Here is a 15,744-nt window from a genome sequence, read left to right as displayed (position 1 = left end):
ACAGCACAGCATGTGGGCCTTGTGGGCAGGGCTGGGTTCAGGCTGCAGCCCGGCCACCTCCTGTTGTAGGAGTGGGGGCACGTCTGCACCCCGTGTGGTGTGCTAATCTCTACAGGGCCCGTAACGCCCAAAGCAACAGAAACACTGGGCAAACACGCGCAGTTCAGACGCAACTCCCCCTGCACACACACACCCCAGTATTTCCATTCATGGGCTGGCTGAGTCCGCAGATCAGGAAGCCCCGGCCGCCGGGAGCTGGCCGCTTGGTTCCAGCCTCCCCGTGTGACCGCAGGTGCTGCGAGGGACAAGGCAGGGAAGGCCTGGCGCTCTCGCCCGGGGTTGGGGGGGGAACGCAGGCCAGCCCAGGGAGCCACAAGTCAGGAGCACCGCGTGAGGCCGGGCAGGAGGCGTGCAGTTCAGGGTCCACGCGCAGGCTGCCTCCTGCCACCCGGCGCTGCAATCTGCTTGAGTCTCTCACTGCCATCTGTCAGCAGCTCTGAACTGCGTGGCCTTATTCTGTCCTGCTCCCCGGGTTTACATCTGGTGAGCGAGGCCCGGCTGCTGGCAGCAGGCATCGTGTGCCTCAAAAAACAGAGTCTAACACTTGACCTCTGTGTCTCCCAGCAGCTCCCGGGGCACTAAGGCGGCAGTGGAAGTCAGGAGCCCCCTGCCCCGCCCCGCCCCGCTGGCTGGCAGCCCAGCCCATCCGTGTGCAAATCCAGCCTGCCCTGCACTGCACCAGCACAAGGGGGCTTGGAGCTCGGGGTGGAAGGGGGGATTCCCACTTGCAGCGGGGAGTGGGGGTTTCTCTTCTCACCTTGAGCAGCCCTTGCTACTACGTGCAAATGACTTTAGCAATTGCCTGGTTGGCAAAGGCACAAGCGCGTGCGCGCACACACACACACAGGGAGGGTGAGAAGCATCAGGGCCCCAGGGACTGGCGCTCTCCCTCCTGCTGGGACTGCTGGCTGGAGGCAGGCTTGCGTGCACCACACCCCCGGCAGCCCGGCTGCTCCTGGCCCCCTGGCCCCCAGCCCCCTCTCCCCGCTAGTAAATCACAGGGAACACTGCAAACGGGAGTTATCTTCCTCTGTGACCAGACAGAGGTGACCCCAAGTCCCCACGGCTCCCGGCTGCCCCCTTACTGATGCTCACGAGTGCTCTCCGTCCCCCATCACCTGTGTGTCGTCTCAGCCACGGCACAAAGGAAGCCAACACTGCTGCCGGCGTCCTTTGGTGCCAGGTGCCCTACAGAGGAGCAGGCTCCCGACACTGCATGCAGAAGCCTCGGCTTTTCTGCAGCTGAACTCCTTGCTCCTTGCCTGGGTGGACAGTGACAGCCCCAGAAGGTTCTAGAAGGCTGCTTGTTTCCCAGCCCACTCCCAGGACTCCAGAACCGCGATCTGCCCCACTCACTGTCCACCCCTTCTGCCTGAACCCAGGGCGCGAGCCGCAAGTCAAGAGCCAGGGGTGCAGCAGCTTGGGCCTTTGGGACGACGCCTCCATCCCCCGTGGGAGTGCCTGGGACTAAGTCCCGCCCCCACCTCCCATCCAGCTTCCTCTACCGTGCAAGTGGGGAGCAGTGAGTGACAGCCTAGCAACTGGGTCCTGGCTTCAGCGGCATCTGTGGCGTGAACCCCAGGATGAGGAGTGATTTCTCTTTCAAGTGGATAAAAATACATTTAAAATCAACTGGGGCCGGTGCTGTGGCACAGCGGGTTAACGCCCTGGCCTGAAGCACGGCATCCCATATGGGCGCCGGTTCTAGTCCCGGCTGCTCCTCTTCCAGTCCAGCTCTCTGCTATGGCCTGGGAAAGCAGTAGAAGATGGCGCAAGTCCTTGGGCCCCTGCACCCACGTGGGAGACCCAGAGAAGCTCCTGGCTTCGGATCGGCGCAGCTCCAGCCGTTGCAGCCAATTGGGGAGTGAACCAGTGGATGGAAGTCCTCTCTCGCTCGCTCTCTCGCTCTCTCTTGCTCTCTCTGCCTCTTCTTCTCTCTCTGTGTAACTCCGACTTTCAAATAAATAAATATTTAAAAAAATTAAAAAATAAAAACAACTGAAAAGCAAACCATAAAACGAGCCACAGACTCATCCCAGTGCCCCTCCTGGGGCTCCAGGCCCTGGGCACATTTTCTTTGCAACAGATGTGGCCGCTGCACCCTGGTTTTCAGCAAGATCCTTTATTTATCTCTGTTCCCCAAGCACATCACGTGAGCACAGGCGGCCAGGTGCCCGTGGGGGCTGTGGGGTTTGTAACCGCAGAGCAGAGTGGGCACTCTGTGTGGACATCATGCACCCCAACGACTCTCCCACAACACGCTGGAGGAAGAGGAGGCCTTCGGGCATGTCCGCACCGCCCGCCCTTTCCCGCGGCCTGATGGCTGGAGAGGACCTGCCTGGACGCCCTGTTTGGGGGTGGACATCACATGGGGGTGACCAGCTGGCCTGCTGCACGGCCAGCCTCCTCCTGACAGCTGGGCCCCGAGGAAGCGGCTGCCTTCCACGAGCTGCACATCCCACGCTGCTCTGGGACTTCACACACCTGACAGTGACATTCTCAGGCCGGTCCCGGGTGGCGGGAGGCCACCGCTGCCCACACCAGCCGACAGGAGCCCGTTTCTAACTCAGAGCCTCCAGCCAGCTCTGCCCTCGCTTCTGCAAACAGCCACACGGCGATCCTGGGGGCTCTGCAGGCCTCCCCGCGTTCCCTATTCACAGCCCGGGCCTGGGTCACTGGCCCTGAGTGCACACCCTGAGAGGGGACAAAGACACAGGGCGGCAGAGCGCGTTTGAACAGTGTTGTGTACGGACAAAACAGACGCAAAGCCACGGGCTGCAGGAACTCCAAAGCGAAACGGACACTTTGGTGGGCTCTGTGGTTCCAGCCGCGCCCGGGAGAGGCCCTCCGCGCAGTGTCACTGGACCAGTGTGGTCTCATCCCACCACGTGCCAACTGCAGTGGAACACTGCCGGGCTGACCCAGGGGAGCCCCGCCCTCAGGTCTAGAAAGAGCTGTGTCTGAGGAACGCCCCCACTCCCAGCCCAAGGCGGCGCCGTCAGGGGCCCCACAGGGTCTGGGTGTGCTGAGCCGGGGGTGCCGGTGTCCCAGGGGCCTGGCTGCTGGGCGCTCCTCTCCTTGCCTCCCGCAGTGGTATCTGGCACCTTTCCACCTGCCAGGGGCGCCCTGGGGGCTCAGAGGCCGATGCCCCAGCTCTCTGGTTTGCAGCTCACTCGTCGGTTTTTGTGTTTCTCTCTGGAGGTGACCGCGGCAGGTTTCACGTTAGGACAGTCTGACAGAGAGCGTGAGGTCACTCTGGGACACAGCACTGAGAAAACCAGGTAGCAACAGAACACAGGGGGCAGGGAGGCTCTGCTCACGCGGTCAGAGGAACGTGCGCGGAGGCCGGAGAGGGGTCTCGGGAGCCAATGGTCGGAGGGGAGAACGGTCTAAGGAAACACAAGCGGAGGAGTCCCGGTTCCGACGGGACGCAGGGATCCCAGCGAGAGCTCGCCCTACAGGCTCGCCGCGGCCCCTCTCGCTGACACCAGCGCACACCGCGTCCTCATCGTCCCGGAGCGAAGATGAAGTCCAAGGCCTGCCGCTCGGCCGCTGCCACGTTGGGATGCCACAGGTCCACCATGAACACCACCCGGGGGCCGTCCTCCGCTGCACCTGCGGTGGGCGGGGGGAGGGGTCAGAGCGCCCCGGCCCATCCAGGGCACAGGTGACCGTGGCTTCCTGAGTGAGAGCAGCTAGGGATGGGGTGGGGGTGCACACCACTCCTGTGACACCGTGACCCGTCGTGGCATGTACATGCCAGTGTCCCCTTGTCAGAGCCCACAGGACACCCCAGGATGCTGGCGGTGGCCTCTGGGTACTGGTAAGAGATGGCTCAGCAGTGCTGGAGCCACACACACCCGCTGTTGGCCCCAAGCCTGTGTGCAGGGGCGGGGGTGTTGTGAGGCCCTTTCTGCTCGTTTTCTCTGGAAGCCCCAAGCCCCTCCACAAGGTAGGCCACCGAGTGGTCGGCAGGAAGGGGGCCCCAGGCAGGCGCTCACCTTCGTGGAATGCGGTGTGCAGGAAGGAATCGTCGAAGAGAAGACAGCGCCCTTCCGCCCAGCACTGCGGCTCGCCCCCCACCACCAGTTCACAGCCGCTGGGGGTCTTCAGACCTTGGGGGAAAGCAGAGGACAGACAGTGAGGGGAGGCAGGGGCCAGGGCTGGCCGGGGGGGTGGGCGGCCTCCCATGCCCACGCCTCCCGCCTCGCCCCGCTGCAGCCGCCTCTGAAAGCCGCGTGCCCACCGCACTCACCTGTTGGACACTCGGGGCGCGGGAGGTGGGGCAGGACCTCTGGGAGATCTGCCCGCACGAATGGGACTGCGGTCCTTGTGAGACGGACCATCGCCGGCCACCGCGGGGGGACACGGCAGGCAGGCACCGCCGAGAAAGCAGAAGCCCTCCCCCAAGGCTGAGCCGCCAGCACCATGACCGTGGACGTGAGCCTCATAACTGGAGAGGCGGCCACCTATACAGGCTGACAGCCCGGGGGGCATGGGGGCAGGACCTCTCCGATGAAAGCCACGCCCCCAGACATCCATAACTCCAGACTCCCGCAGCCGGGAGCCTACGCACCAGCGCTGGAAAGTGAGGTAGACTACACGGTGTATTTGATCACAAAGAATTTCATCCTCCTGTCTACTTACTAAATTTCCTTGCAGTCTTAGAGTATATTAATAGTCAATACCAGGGCTGGCGCTGTGTGGTCCCACGTCCCTGGCACCAGCCAGCTTGTGTGCAGCTCTGTGCTCCGTAAACGTTTCAGACACGGCTCCCACCGCGTTCCAGGTAGGCCAAGGCAGAACTCAGGGGATCTGCTCAGAAGCCCACACTCTATGAGACCGAGTGGCCCCGGAGTGGCCCGGAGACCGGACCCTGGGTGCACGCCAGTCACACGGTCTGAGCAGTGCCGCCAAAGTGGTTCTGGGGCTTCCTGCCGCCCAGCTCAGGGAGGCCGTCTGCCCCGCTCTGGAGCACGGCCTCTGGCTCCTCTCACCCCGCCCTCTGCCGCCCGGCCACGTTTTCCTTCTGTGTGAGCGGAGAAGTCCCTTAGCAACAGGGTCACCCCAGGGGTTTCACAGGGAAGCTCTCCTTCTCACAAATGATTCACGCCCCCTGCCATGGCCTGGCTGCTGGGTCCACAACAACCCTCCCGCCTTCTGCTCCAGCCTGCCTGCGGCCACCGTTCCTGCTGAGACCCGCCTGAGCTGGGCTGGACACATGAGCTATGCCTGTCCAAAGAGGGGGCAGGTGGGGGCTTCTGGGGGCGGCCTCGGCCAGGCCCCTTTGGCACAGGCTCGTCTAAGGCTCAGGGCTTGCTGCTCATCCCCACCAAGGGCGGAAGAGGTGGGAAGAAGGGTAGTGAGGGGCTCAGTTCCCAGTGCCCACTCCCACGAGGAGCCATTGCCTGGCCCTTGGGCGTGCAGGCACATGCTTGCTGACGCTGGACCCCCCCCCCCCCCGCCCCGCTATCCTGCCTGGAGACCGAGAGTGCAGGCCCGTGCCGGCCGCGCCGTGATCTGTCAGACACACACAGGCGCTTGCCCCTGCCTGGTTTATTCCGAGGGGCTTCGGCAGGGTCTTTGCTAAGAGTTGGCGGCAGTGTGACTGGAACATTCCAGTCCCGAACATAATGCTGGGGGGAGAGGGTTGGCGCTTTTCACAGGCCGCGGCCACCTGTCGCGCGCTCACAGCAGGCCCAGCAGATGCACACACAGGGGATGGGCGGGCTTGGCGGGGCACGTGGCTGGGGCTCCCGTGGCCAGAGTGACAACTGCATCCATCACAGCCCGGACAGGAGGCAGAGCGAGGGGACAAAGGTTGGCACCCCGCAGGTGCCCCCTCCGCCTTCAGCCGGGGCACTGGGCAGGCCTCCAGGTGCGCGCCAGGCCTCTTCCGCTGCCGACCTCATTCCTGGGACTCCCTGTCAGGCACAGGGCCACAGGAACCCAGCACACCTCTGCTTCCCTCCTGGGCAGGCACTGCCTCGGGCCCGGCAGTGTGGAGACGGACGGATGGAGAAAACCAACCGTGGACCCGCCATAGTCAGAGCACCAGCCACGCCCCAGGCTTCAGGCCACGCACAGGAACACGGGACACCCACTTCTCCAGCACGGAACTGGCGGGGCTGAGAAGGGGATGACTGGCCCCAGGGAGGACCCACGTGGGCGTACGTCACACTCACACACACACACACACACACTGCACGGGTGCACACCAGGCGTTAACACACAGTGTGCAGGCCCCGGGTTCTGTGGCTACTCCACCCTCGTCCCAGCACTTCTCCCACATCAATCTTTGAGCTGCACAAAACATGCACAGGGAAACCTTCCACAAACACAAAGCGTCGCTCCCCACCGCCCACAGCCTGCATCCCCCAGCCTGGCCTCGGGCCCTCCGTGGTTCTGCCCCAACTCGCTCCCAGTCCCCGAGGAGGGACCGCTTCCTCTCCGCGGAGCGCGCTGGCGGCCGCCCGGCTTCCCCCGGCCTTGGCACCTCGCCCGGCGGCTCTATCGATCACGGCTGTCACCTGGCTGATCTCAATGCCCTGCACCTGCCAACTTCTGTCACGCGCCTTCCAGTCCTCAGCGTTACCTCCACGGTCAAGCCCAGCACTGCAGGGCTCTGCCCAGGGACGCGCAATACACGGGGCTGAGCCTGAGTCCGGATCGGAGGGCGCAGCCCACGTGCTAGGTGCCCTCTGTCACGCCAACACACAGCAGGGCTTGCCCGTGACGGCTGCCAGCTAACACCTATCGAATGCCATCGCGGGCCGCGTGAAGACGCTACCTGTTCCACGCTCTCAACAGTCCCGGGAGGCAAGCACTACCTCCCCACTCCACTCTACAGGTGAGGAACTGGGGCCCACACAGACCAAAGCTGCACGCCTGACCCCAAATCCAGGCTACCTCCTCTGAAGACGCCTACCCTGCCTTGCATGGCCTCTTGGGACCCCCATCATATGCACAGAACTAATTATTTTTGTCTTTTTTAAGTAACTAGGCCCTCTGTGCAAGCCACACATGACTCAGGAGCCCCAGCCAGAGAGGAGAAGCAGGGCTGCAGCAGGTGCAGAGCCTGGGCTGGGCGGCTCGGTCTCCTCCTCAGAACCCCCTGCCCCAATCTGTGTATGGGACTCTGAAAAAATTAACACGTTTATCCAAAAGTCAGAGTGACAGGGACAAACAGAGAACTCTCCCATCTGTTACCTCACTCCCTAAATGCCTGCAACAGCCAGGGCTGGGCCAGGCTGAAGCCAGGAGCCAGGGACCCCAGCTGGGTCTCCCACACGGGTGGCAGGGACCCCAGCACTTGGGGCATCATCTGCTGCCTCCCAGGTGCGTTAGCGGGAAGCTGGCCTGGAAGCAGAGGTGGGACTCAATCCAAGGGTGTAGGTGTCCCCAAGAGACGGCTCAGCCCGCTGCCCCCCAGTGCCCGCCCCAGGGATGCCTCTGCCCCTCTCTTCCTCCACGTGAACGCCAAGGCAGCGCCTGAAGCTGGACCCTGCGGTCTGACTCAGCACTGTCCAGCGGGGGACCAGTGAGGCCACTGCCTCCTGGCACAAGGCGCGCTGGAGACGTCAGCCCTCGTGACCGCGCGTCTCCGCGCCTCTCCCTTTTTCGTAAGCACCTGCTCGTCAGACTCCGAGAGCACGGCCACTCTGCAACACACAGGATCTGATGAGCGCCCAGGACACTCCGCAGAGGACAGCCCTTGCCCTCCACGTTCCAAATGAGCAGACGGGGGCTCACACAGGCCAAGCGACTCATCCAGGCTGACCACACGCTAGCTCGTGCCACAGCCACGAAGCCAACCAAGGCCGCGCACACACAAGGCGCATCTCCCTGAGCTCACTCGAGTCTCGAATGAAACAAGCCTTGTCCAGAGGATCCCTGCGTCCCCCGGCACCTGCCCCAGCCTCCTGGATGCCACCGAGGGCCTTGGTCATCAGCAGCTGCCCTTGGCTCAAGCATGATGCCCGTCCGGCTGCCACCAGCCACGGGCAGCTCTTTAAATGGAACTGACACCTTCACTCCGCGGAGGCACGTGCCCTAAACATCGGCCCCAGCCCTCAGGGGTCACCTGTGGCCAATGAGGGCGGTGAACGTTCCCACGGCTGCACGGAGCTCCTGCGGGCTCCCACTCTGCAGACCAAACGCACAGCGAAGCCACGCAAAAGGCGCCACCCCCGGCTCCTCGAGCGGCCGCGCACGCCGCAACCTACCTAGGTGGCAGCGGATGCGGATGTTGGTGGGCCCGTAGTGCTCCGTGATCACGGTGCCGGGGCTCAGCACGGAGATGCACGCGTTCCCAAAGACATTGTTGCCAATACAGGTCCGAAGGCTGCCGAGCAAGCGGTACGTCCGTGGGCACTTCCTGCAGTTCCTGGGCACGCACACCCCCTGGTTGAGCAGGTAAAAGGTGAGCCACTCCCCGCTGGGGGTGCTGTTCAGCCTCCAGCCCTGCGGGAGGCTGCAGTTCGAGAAGGCCTTGTACAGGGCCTCGAACTCGCACAGGATCGTCTGGAAGTTGCGCTCCAGCAGCTCCACGTCGTGCTTCTGCGCGTCCCGGGAGAAGTAGGGCGTGGTGGGCAGGTCGGGCAGGAAGAAGACCTCGGGCTTCTGGATGGAGGGCCGGCTGCTGAGGTAGCGGCCCTGCTCGCGGACGCCCTTGTGGATGCGGCCCATGCCCGACCACGAGTACCGCTTGGCGTATTCCTGCAGGTTGTGGTACAGCTTCTGGTTGAGGCCCTCGTTGTGGGCACAGCGCGCGCACTCCGGGGACTGGCAGTACACAAAGCCGTTCTGCAGCCCGTTGGCCTCGGCGCCCTGCATCAGGGAGTTGACCGACACGTAGGGCCGGGGCTGCTCCCTGCCCACGTGGTAGCAGTACCACACGAACAGCACCAGCAGGCAGGCCACGGTGACCACCGCGGTGGTGTCGCAGTCCCGCACGGACTGGATGCCGGTGGCGATGCAGTCCCTTAGGCCATCCAGCGACCAGCTCCAGGCCACCAGCCACTCCAGCGACATCTTGGGGGCGGGGAGGGGCGGTGCAAAGCCGGCTCGGAGAGTCAGTCCTCCCAGGTCCCGAGGGTACCTACGCCTCGCAGGTCAGCGCAGGACGGAAGGAGGGGCTGGGGCAGGGGGAGCCATGGCTGCCACTGTCCCTTGGACCCTGCCGGGGGCAGCATCGGTGAAGGAGGAGGCTGGCCGGGCCTACCGCTTTGCTCCACTCCCAGCCAAAGTCACTGCAGGAGTGGGGAGGGAGCTGGTGACGTCACATCGGCTAAGGAGGGCAAAGGATGACTTAGGGACTCCAAACCTAGGAGGGGGAAGAGAAAAATGAAAAAGCCCGCGTTAAGTTGGGCAGCTGACACCGTCCTTGCCTGGAACGTAGAGTCCCAGTGCATCTCGCGAGGTCGCCGTGGGGAGGGGCACACGTGGCAATCCTGGGTTTCTCTCCCTTCTTACCACCACCCCTGCTTCCCAAGAGGCCACCTGCGTCACCTGCACTGTTCACAGGCACAGCTCAGGATACGGAGGCTCAGAGAGGCCATGAGACCCACCCCAATCACACAGCAAGGGATGGGTCACAAACTCCCCCGGCTTGCAAGCCCGTGCCTATCCATTTCATAGCAGGTGCCGAATGGGCGCTCCCTCTCCCCTAACCCCTGTGCCACCCGTTAGGAAGAACTCTGGGTTCAGACACATCCTTAGGACGGCAGGATCTCCACTCTGTCTTCCCATTCTCACTCCATCCCCCTCGCCCTCCTGATAGCGGCCGCATCCACACCAAACTGAAAAGGCAGCTGGATCTTCCCTGTCTGCCTGGCCCCACCCGTCAGGTTATGGTGGTGAAGCAAGGGGGCTGATGGGAACTGAAGCCCCTCTCCTCTGCAGGCCTCTGACTTGGCTTCCCCCACCCAGCAGCCAGCCTCGCTCTGAGGGCTAGGGCCGGCGTCTGGCACCCCGTCACCCCGCCAGCCTCACAGTCAGAGCACAGCCCTGTCACCACGCTGCCCGAGTCTCCAGGCCCCGGCTCTGCTTCCCCGCCCCTCCCGCTGCTTCGAAGCCGGGAACAGGCAGGTCTGGTCCTAGCACAGCCTAACGCACTCCGTCACGGCCAACAGCACAACCCAGGATCGTCCCGGTGTGCTCAAGATGACCGAGAAAGCTCGTCTCCCCTGGGGACAAAACGTGGCTGTCATCCATCCCTTGGGGCTGAAGTTCATCCCACTGGATGATGATGGACACAAACCACTTTCTGATGACGTCACTTACTACCGGCTGGGTGACTGTTAGGTGGCAGCCAGCAAACCCAAGGTGACACGTGGACAAAAGCTATCTCAGAACTCAGAATCCCAACCCGTAATGGTGCATCCCGGGCACTCGCATTGCCATGGATGCAAGTGATTTTTTTTTCTGGTCCCCAGACGTGCTAAGCTACAGATGAAAGGGAAACCTTAGGTGCTCATTAACTGCCTCCTGGCTGCTTCCCAGCTTCGGCGGAATAAAGAATCACTTGACTATAATGTTTAGTAAGTCAGAGACGCACATGCTGAATATTCATAGGGATTTTTTTTTTCTGTTTCGAGGAAAAATACAAGAGCAGGGAGGTGAGAAGCTCCATGTTTCCTCACAAGTTCTCCACTTCCCCCCAGGGGCAGGAGAGAGAAAGGTGGGACCCACTGGCCGTCAGAGACCCCCGCCTCGGGCTGCAGAAACTGCGAGCAGAGGGGATGCAAGGTGTGTGTCTGCCGGAGCGCGCGGAAGCTCGGGAGAGCTGCAGGTCCCTGGGAACTCATCACCTGTGGGGTCACAAGCACCCTGGCTAACGGGATTTCCCCCATCTGCTGAGCGAAGCCTGCGCGGCAACTTCTCAGCTCCCTTTCTCTGCAGGCTTCCAGAGCGAGAGGCTGATAATTTAACAAGCACCTGTTAAGTGTCAGCAGCTCCAGTCTGCCCCGCTCATCACTCAAGTTCAAGTCAATCGAACCCCAGGCACAGAAAACAAGAGCAGAGGCCGGGGGGGGGGGATCCTGACCCCGGTGGGAGCCCCATTCTGCACAAAGACGGCCCCCAACCCCCCCCCCCCCGCCCAAGGCTGAGCAGAACCAAAGGCAGTAAAAAACCTCCTCATAGCAGCCTCTGAGAACAGGGAGAGCTCAAGTCCAGAGATGGACCTACCGGCTCAGGGCCAGATGTGACAACAACGGAAACCCTTCCATCTGTAGGGTGGCATCTTACCATGCACTGATTCGCACACTGGGGACAACCCCTCGACCCACCTCCAGCTCCCTGGGCTCAGGGACCACAGTAACCCCCCGCTCCCTGCACTTGTCTGTTCTTGTTCTGTTCTCCGTCGGACCAGGGCCGGCTCACTGCAGCTCTGCATTTAATAACGTGCAAGCCTTTAGGCCAGCTGACTCTGGGCAATGGGACCCGGGTTCAAACGCAACCAAAGGTGACTTCAGCCACCGCGCACACCTGGGGAGACAGACTCAGTCTGACCCGGTCAGGGCCCAATCAGATGCCCAGCGCCAAGAGGCTGCTCGGTGCTCAGCACCCGCAGGATGAAGCCACGGAGTAGCCCTAAGGGGCAGCCCCAGTGGGGCAAGGTGCGGGTAACGCGCGCCACGCTCTGCGCCCAGAAGCTGCCAGGGGCCGCCGCCCCCGGGGGCCCCTCCCGGCTCACTCTCCGCTGGCCCTGGACAGTGGGAAGAGGAGGCGGACAGAGGATGGATAAACACAGATGGTGAACACCAGGAGGTCAGGGGAGGAGGGGGATGGGGCAACGGTCAGGTGAGCGCAGCCAGGGAAAGTAGGCGATGGCCCAGGAGCTTTATGGCGCGTGCTAAGTCCTGGGACAGGGGAGGAGGGTCAGCACAGCAAACACGAGAAGTGGGCGACGCTGGGGGAAGGGGGGGGGGGCCGCAGGGAGGAGGGTGGGGGAGGGGCGGCGGTGGGGCAGGCAGGGAGGAGGGTGATGCCCGGCCCCGGGGCCGCCAGCACAGCCGAGGCGGCGGCGCTCGGCACGCAGGGAGCGCTCGGCGCGGGGCCCCTCGGCCCGGCCGGGATGCGGGACGCAGGCGGGCGCAGGCGTCCCGGAGCATCCTCGGCGCTGGTGGCGGCGCCAGGCGGCGAGGACCACGGGGCCTGCAGCCGCCCGACCCCCCACCCCCGCCTCGCACCCAAGCCCGCTTCCCGAGGGTCGGCCCGGCCGCGCCGCCCTCCCGCCCGGGCAGCCCCGGGAGAGACGCCGCTTACCTGCGCCCCGGGGCGCGCGAGCGGCGGGGGCGGCAGCCGGCCCCGAGGCGACGCCGCCGCCCGAGGGCGCGGACGCGCGGACGCCCCCCGGCCCGCGCCGCCGAGCCACCGCCCGGCCGCTGCCCGGCCCACGCTGCCGGAGCCCGAGCCCGAGCCGAGCCGAGCCGGTGCCCCCACCGGTGCCGACGCCGCGCTGCGCTCCGCGGGGCCGCGAGGACCACAACTCCCACAATGCCGCGCGCGGCCGGGCCTCGCGGGGAGGGGGCGCGGGCGGGGCGGGGCCGGGCCGTGGGGGCGGGGCCGGGACCCCCGAGGCCGCAGCACCTGCACGCGCCGGGCGCCGGCTGTCTGCGGAGGGGCCCCCCCGGCGCCCCGGGACGCAGCGCCGTGTGGTGGGAGGGTGCGCGCGGGCGGTGGCTCCCCGGGGCCGGGGCGGTGCTCCGGCCGCCGGCGCGGGTCGCACTCCCCGGGCCTCCGCGTCGCTGCCTCTTCGCGCGCGCCCCTCGGTGCGCGGGGTTCAGCCTGCGCCGTCCGAGGCCCCTCGGGCGCTGGGGAGGCAATCGCCCAGCGGGAGCCTCCTTGGCGACGCGTTCCAGCCGGCACCCGGCGCCCTCCGTGCCCGGCCCTGCGCTCCGGGCGCCGGCCGCAGCCCAGGCGGTCCCAGGTCCGGGGCGGGTGAGAGGCGGGGGCGGCGGCCCCGGGGAGCCCGCGCGGGGGGACGTGATGCGCGAACCAGGCAGGGCCCGCGGGGGACAGAGAAGGCAGGTGGCGATGGGCGGCGTCGGGGAGAACCACGCGTGGGTGGGCTCTGGCAGCACGGCGTGGGCCGGCCTGCCCACCAGCCGGCTGTCCCTGGCCCAGGCTCACCTCTGCTGTGTCCCAGAATTCATCTCCATAGTGGTTCAGAAGCCGCCTCCGCCTGACTCCTGCTGGCCTAGAACCCGTCCCACCCTGCCCCGGAACCCACCTGCGCTCTACCCCAAATTCCACCTTCCTCCTGTCCCGGGTCCCGCCTGGGCCCGCTCCGGAGCCACCTTCCCCTGTGTTAGAACCCATCTCTACTGCATCCCAGAGCCCCTGTCACAGCGTCCGGGGGCCATTCGGTCTTCCCCGTGGCCCAGGACCTTCTCCGTGTGCCGGAACCTTCTACGATGTCCCAGAGTGACAGAACCACCCAGCCCTGCCCCGGAGTCCACCTCTTCTCTGTCCCCATGTCCTCGCGGCCGCCTCACCCCTGTCATTTCTACCCTTCTCTCAACTCCAAAGGAGGAAGAACACGTCTTTTCCTCTTCTGATCTACTGAAACAAACAGAATGCAAACGCTGGGAAACCATAAAAGGCACTTAAATTTGTTCCAAGGGTGGCTCACCAACACAAGGCCTCGGATTTAGAAACACTGCCTGAGGGTGGTGGCCCCTGGGGTGGGTGGAGAAGGCAGAGGCCACTGGACCTGGCTCCCGTTCAGAACACGGCTCTCCTGTCGCCTTGAGGCAAGGCACCACCTGTGCCCCGTTCTGGACCACACCCTCCATAGTGGATTATGAATTAATTTCGACAAATCCTGTAAGTCTCTCTGCCCAATGCAACTACACTGCTCCATATTTGTTAAGAGTATTTATTTATTTGATGGCAATTTTTAAAGATTGATTTACTCAAGAGTCAGAGTTACAGAGGGAGAGGGAGCGAGAGAGAGAGAGAGCAAGAGAGAGAGATCTTCCATTCACTGGTTCACTCCTCAAATGGCTGCAAAGACTAGCGCTGTGCTGATCTGCAGCCAGGAGCCTACAACATCTTCCAGGTCTCCCACGTGGATGCAGGGAGACCTAGCACTTGGGCCATCTTCCACTGCTTTCCCAGACCAATGCAGAGAGCTGGGTTGGAGGTGGAGCAGCTGGGACTTGAACCAGTGCCCATATGGGATGCTGGTGCCGCAGGCGGATGCTTAGCCCACGACGACGCCACAGCGCCAGCTCCCATGGTGATATTTTTCTCACCCTGCTGGACATCTGCTCTTTTAAATTTTCTGGGAGTCTCAGAAAAAAAAAAAAATGGAAATGACCTGGGGCTCTGCCAGCCTCTGGGCGGCCCTAGGAGATGAGATGTGTTGGAGAGGGTCCCCGGCCACACAGAAAGGACTCCAGGGAGACGGCCCAGGTAGATGACGGCTGTGCTGATGAAGGAGCCGAGATGAGACCCAAGCTCATCGCGGTCGCCTGCCTTCCACGTGGCTGCCACCTGCGCCCTCCTCCCCCTCCTCTGTCTTCTCCAGGGCAGTCATTCTCGGCCCACTCCGAGCCGCACAACCTATCATTACGCCAGCTCATGCACCCGGGGTGTCCACCCAGCTCGCTCCGCCTGCAGAGGCAGGCACCGGGGACCCAGGGAGAAAGCATGCCTGTTCTGTCAAGGTCACAGCAAGGCGGCAGGGACTGTGGAGGCCGGAGGAACGGCCCGATGGGTGCATTAAAAGAGCTGGTGTCACCACTTTGGGGGAGCAGCGTGGTAGTATTTGTTCAAACAGTAAATGTATAGACTGCGGAATCCTCAGAGTTCCTGGAAAATGCATAGCCTGGAAAAATGCACAGGTTGCTTTCTCTTTTGTACAAAAAGATTTATTAATTTAAAGGCAGAGTTACACACACAGAGAGAGAACTTCCGTCCTCTGATTCACTCCCCAAATGACCACAATGGTCGGCGCTGGGCCAGGCCAAAGCCGGGAGCCAGGAGCTTCTTCCAGGTCTCCCAATGGGTGCAAGTGCTTGGGCCTATTCTACTGCTTTCCCAGGTGCATGAGCAGGGAGCTGGATCAGAAATGGAGCAGCTGAACTTGAACCGGTGCTGTATGGGATGCCGGCACTGCAGATGGTGGGTTAACCCCTTGCGTCACAGCGCCAGCCCCTCCATGTATAGATTTCAAGTGTTTTTTTATTTGTTTTTGCACCAAAAGTAAACTTACTCTAAATTCCATCTTTCATGAGCTGTTTGAAGAAGCGTCCTACATTAAGAGTGGACAACGTCAGTGCTTTCTAACTGTCCTAGGGAAGTTGTAGGCTGGATGACTGCATCGTTGTGTTTTCATGATTTGTACATAAAGTTGTAAAGCTATGAAAAGGAGGAGCTAGGAGCATTAATGAATGATATGGAGAAAGCAACTAACAGATTCTAGAGCAAAAAGATCAGAGTTACCCCTGCACGGTGGTTTCCTGTACCTAACGTGCACATGTGTGCACTGTACATGTAGCTATCACTTGGATATGGTCCGAGCGTGTCCCCCAAGTGTTTGTGTGTTGAGATTTTTGATCTCCATGGCGAGGTGTGAAGAGTGTAGAAACTTCATCCGACTGTGGTGTTTGGGGCGAGGGCTTGGGAAGTGAGCAGGGTAGGACGAGGTGGGACCTCCATGGTGGGATCCCG

General features: G+C 63.0%; 1 protein-coding gene across 2 annotated transcripts; it reads right to left on the bottom strand.

Moving 5' to 3' along the window:
* Positions 1 to 2,177: 2,177 nt before the first annotated feature.
* Positions 2,178 to 13,527, bottom strand: ASPHD2 (aspartate beta-hydroxylase domain containing 2). 2 transcript variants are annotated; one of them, XM_089323171.1, is made up of 4 exons: positions 13,198 to 13,527; positions 8,286 to 9,385; positions 4,062 to 4,175; positions 2,178 to 3,675 (listed from the first exon to the last, which is right to left on the bottom strand). In XM_089323171.1, the coding sequence occupies exons 2-4, from the start codon at positions 9,091 to 9,093 to the stop codon at positions 3,566 to 3,568; spliced, it is 1,032 nt and encodes a 343-aa protein (XP_089179297.1). In that variant the 5' UTR covers positions 9,094 to 9,385; positions 13,198 to 13,527; the 3' UTR covers positions 2,178 to 3,565. The 2 variants fall into 2 exon arrangements, with proteins under 2 accessions (XP_089179297.1, XP_002721197.1); XM_002721151.6 differs by lacking the exon at positions 13,198 to 13,527 and adding an exon at positions 12,331 to 13,092.
* Between the last annotated feature and the right edge of the window lie 2,217 nt (positions 13,528 to 15,744).

This window comes from Oryctolagus cuniculus, chromosome 21, assembly GCF_051225735.1.
Source record: "Oryctolagus cuniculus isolate XC-2025 breed Fujian yellow rabbit chromosome 21, ASM5122573v1, whole genome shotgun sequence".
Classification (NCBI taxonomy): Eukaryota; Metazoa; Chordata; class Mammalia; order Lagomorpha; family Leporidae; genus Oryctolagus; species Oryctolagus cuniculus.
Note: the sequence above shows the minus strand (reverse complement) of the source record. Positions and strands in the feature narration are given on the sequence as shown.

Excerpts from the sequence above, each read along its gene's own strand:
- ASPHD2 (XM_089323171.1), bottom strand. The coding sequence starts at position 9,093 with ATGTCGCTGGAGTGGCTGGTGGCCTGGAGCTGGTCGCTGGATGGCCTA. Across the intron at positions 4,176-8,285 it reads CCGCATCCGCTGCCACCTAG|GTCTGAAGACCCCCAGCGGC; the intron begins GTAGGTTGCGGC and ends CTTTCCCCCAAG. Across the intron at positions 3,676-4,061 it reads GCACACCGCATTCCACGAAG|GTGCAGCGGAGGACGGCCCC; the intron begins GTGAGCGCCTGC and ends CGCCCACCGCAG.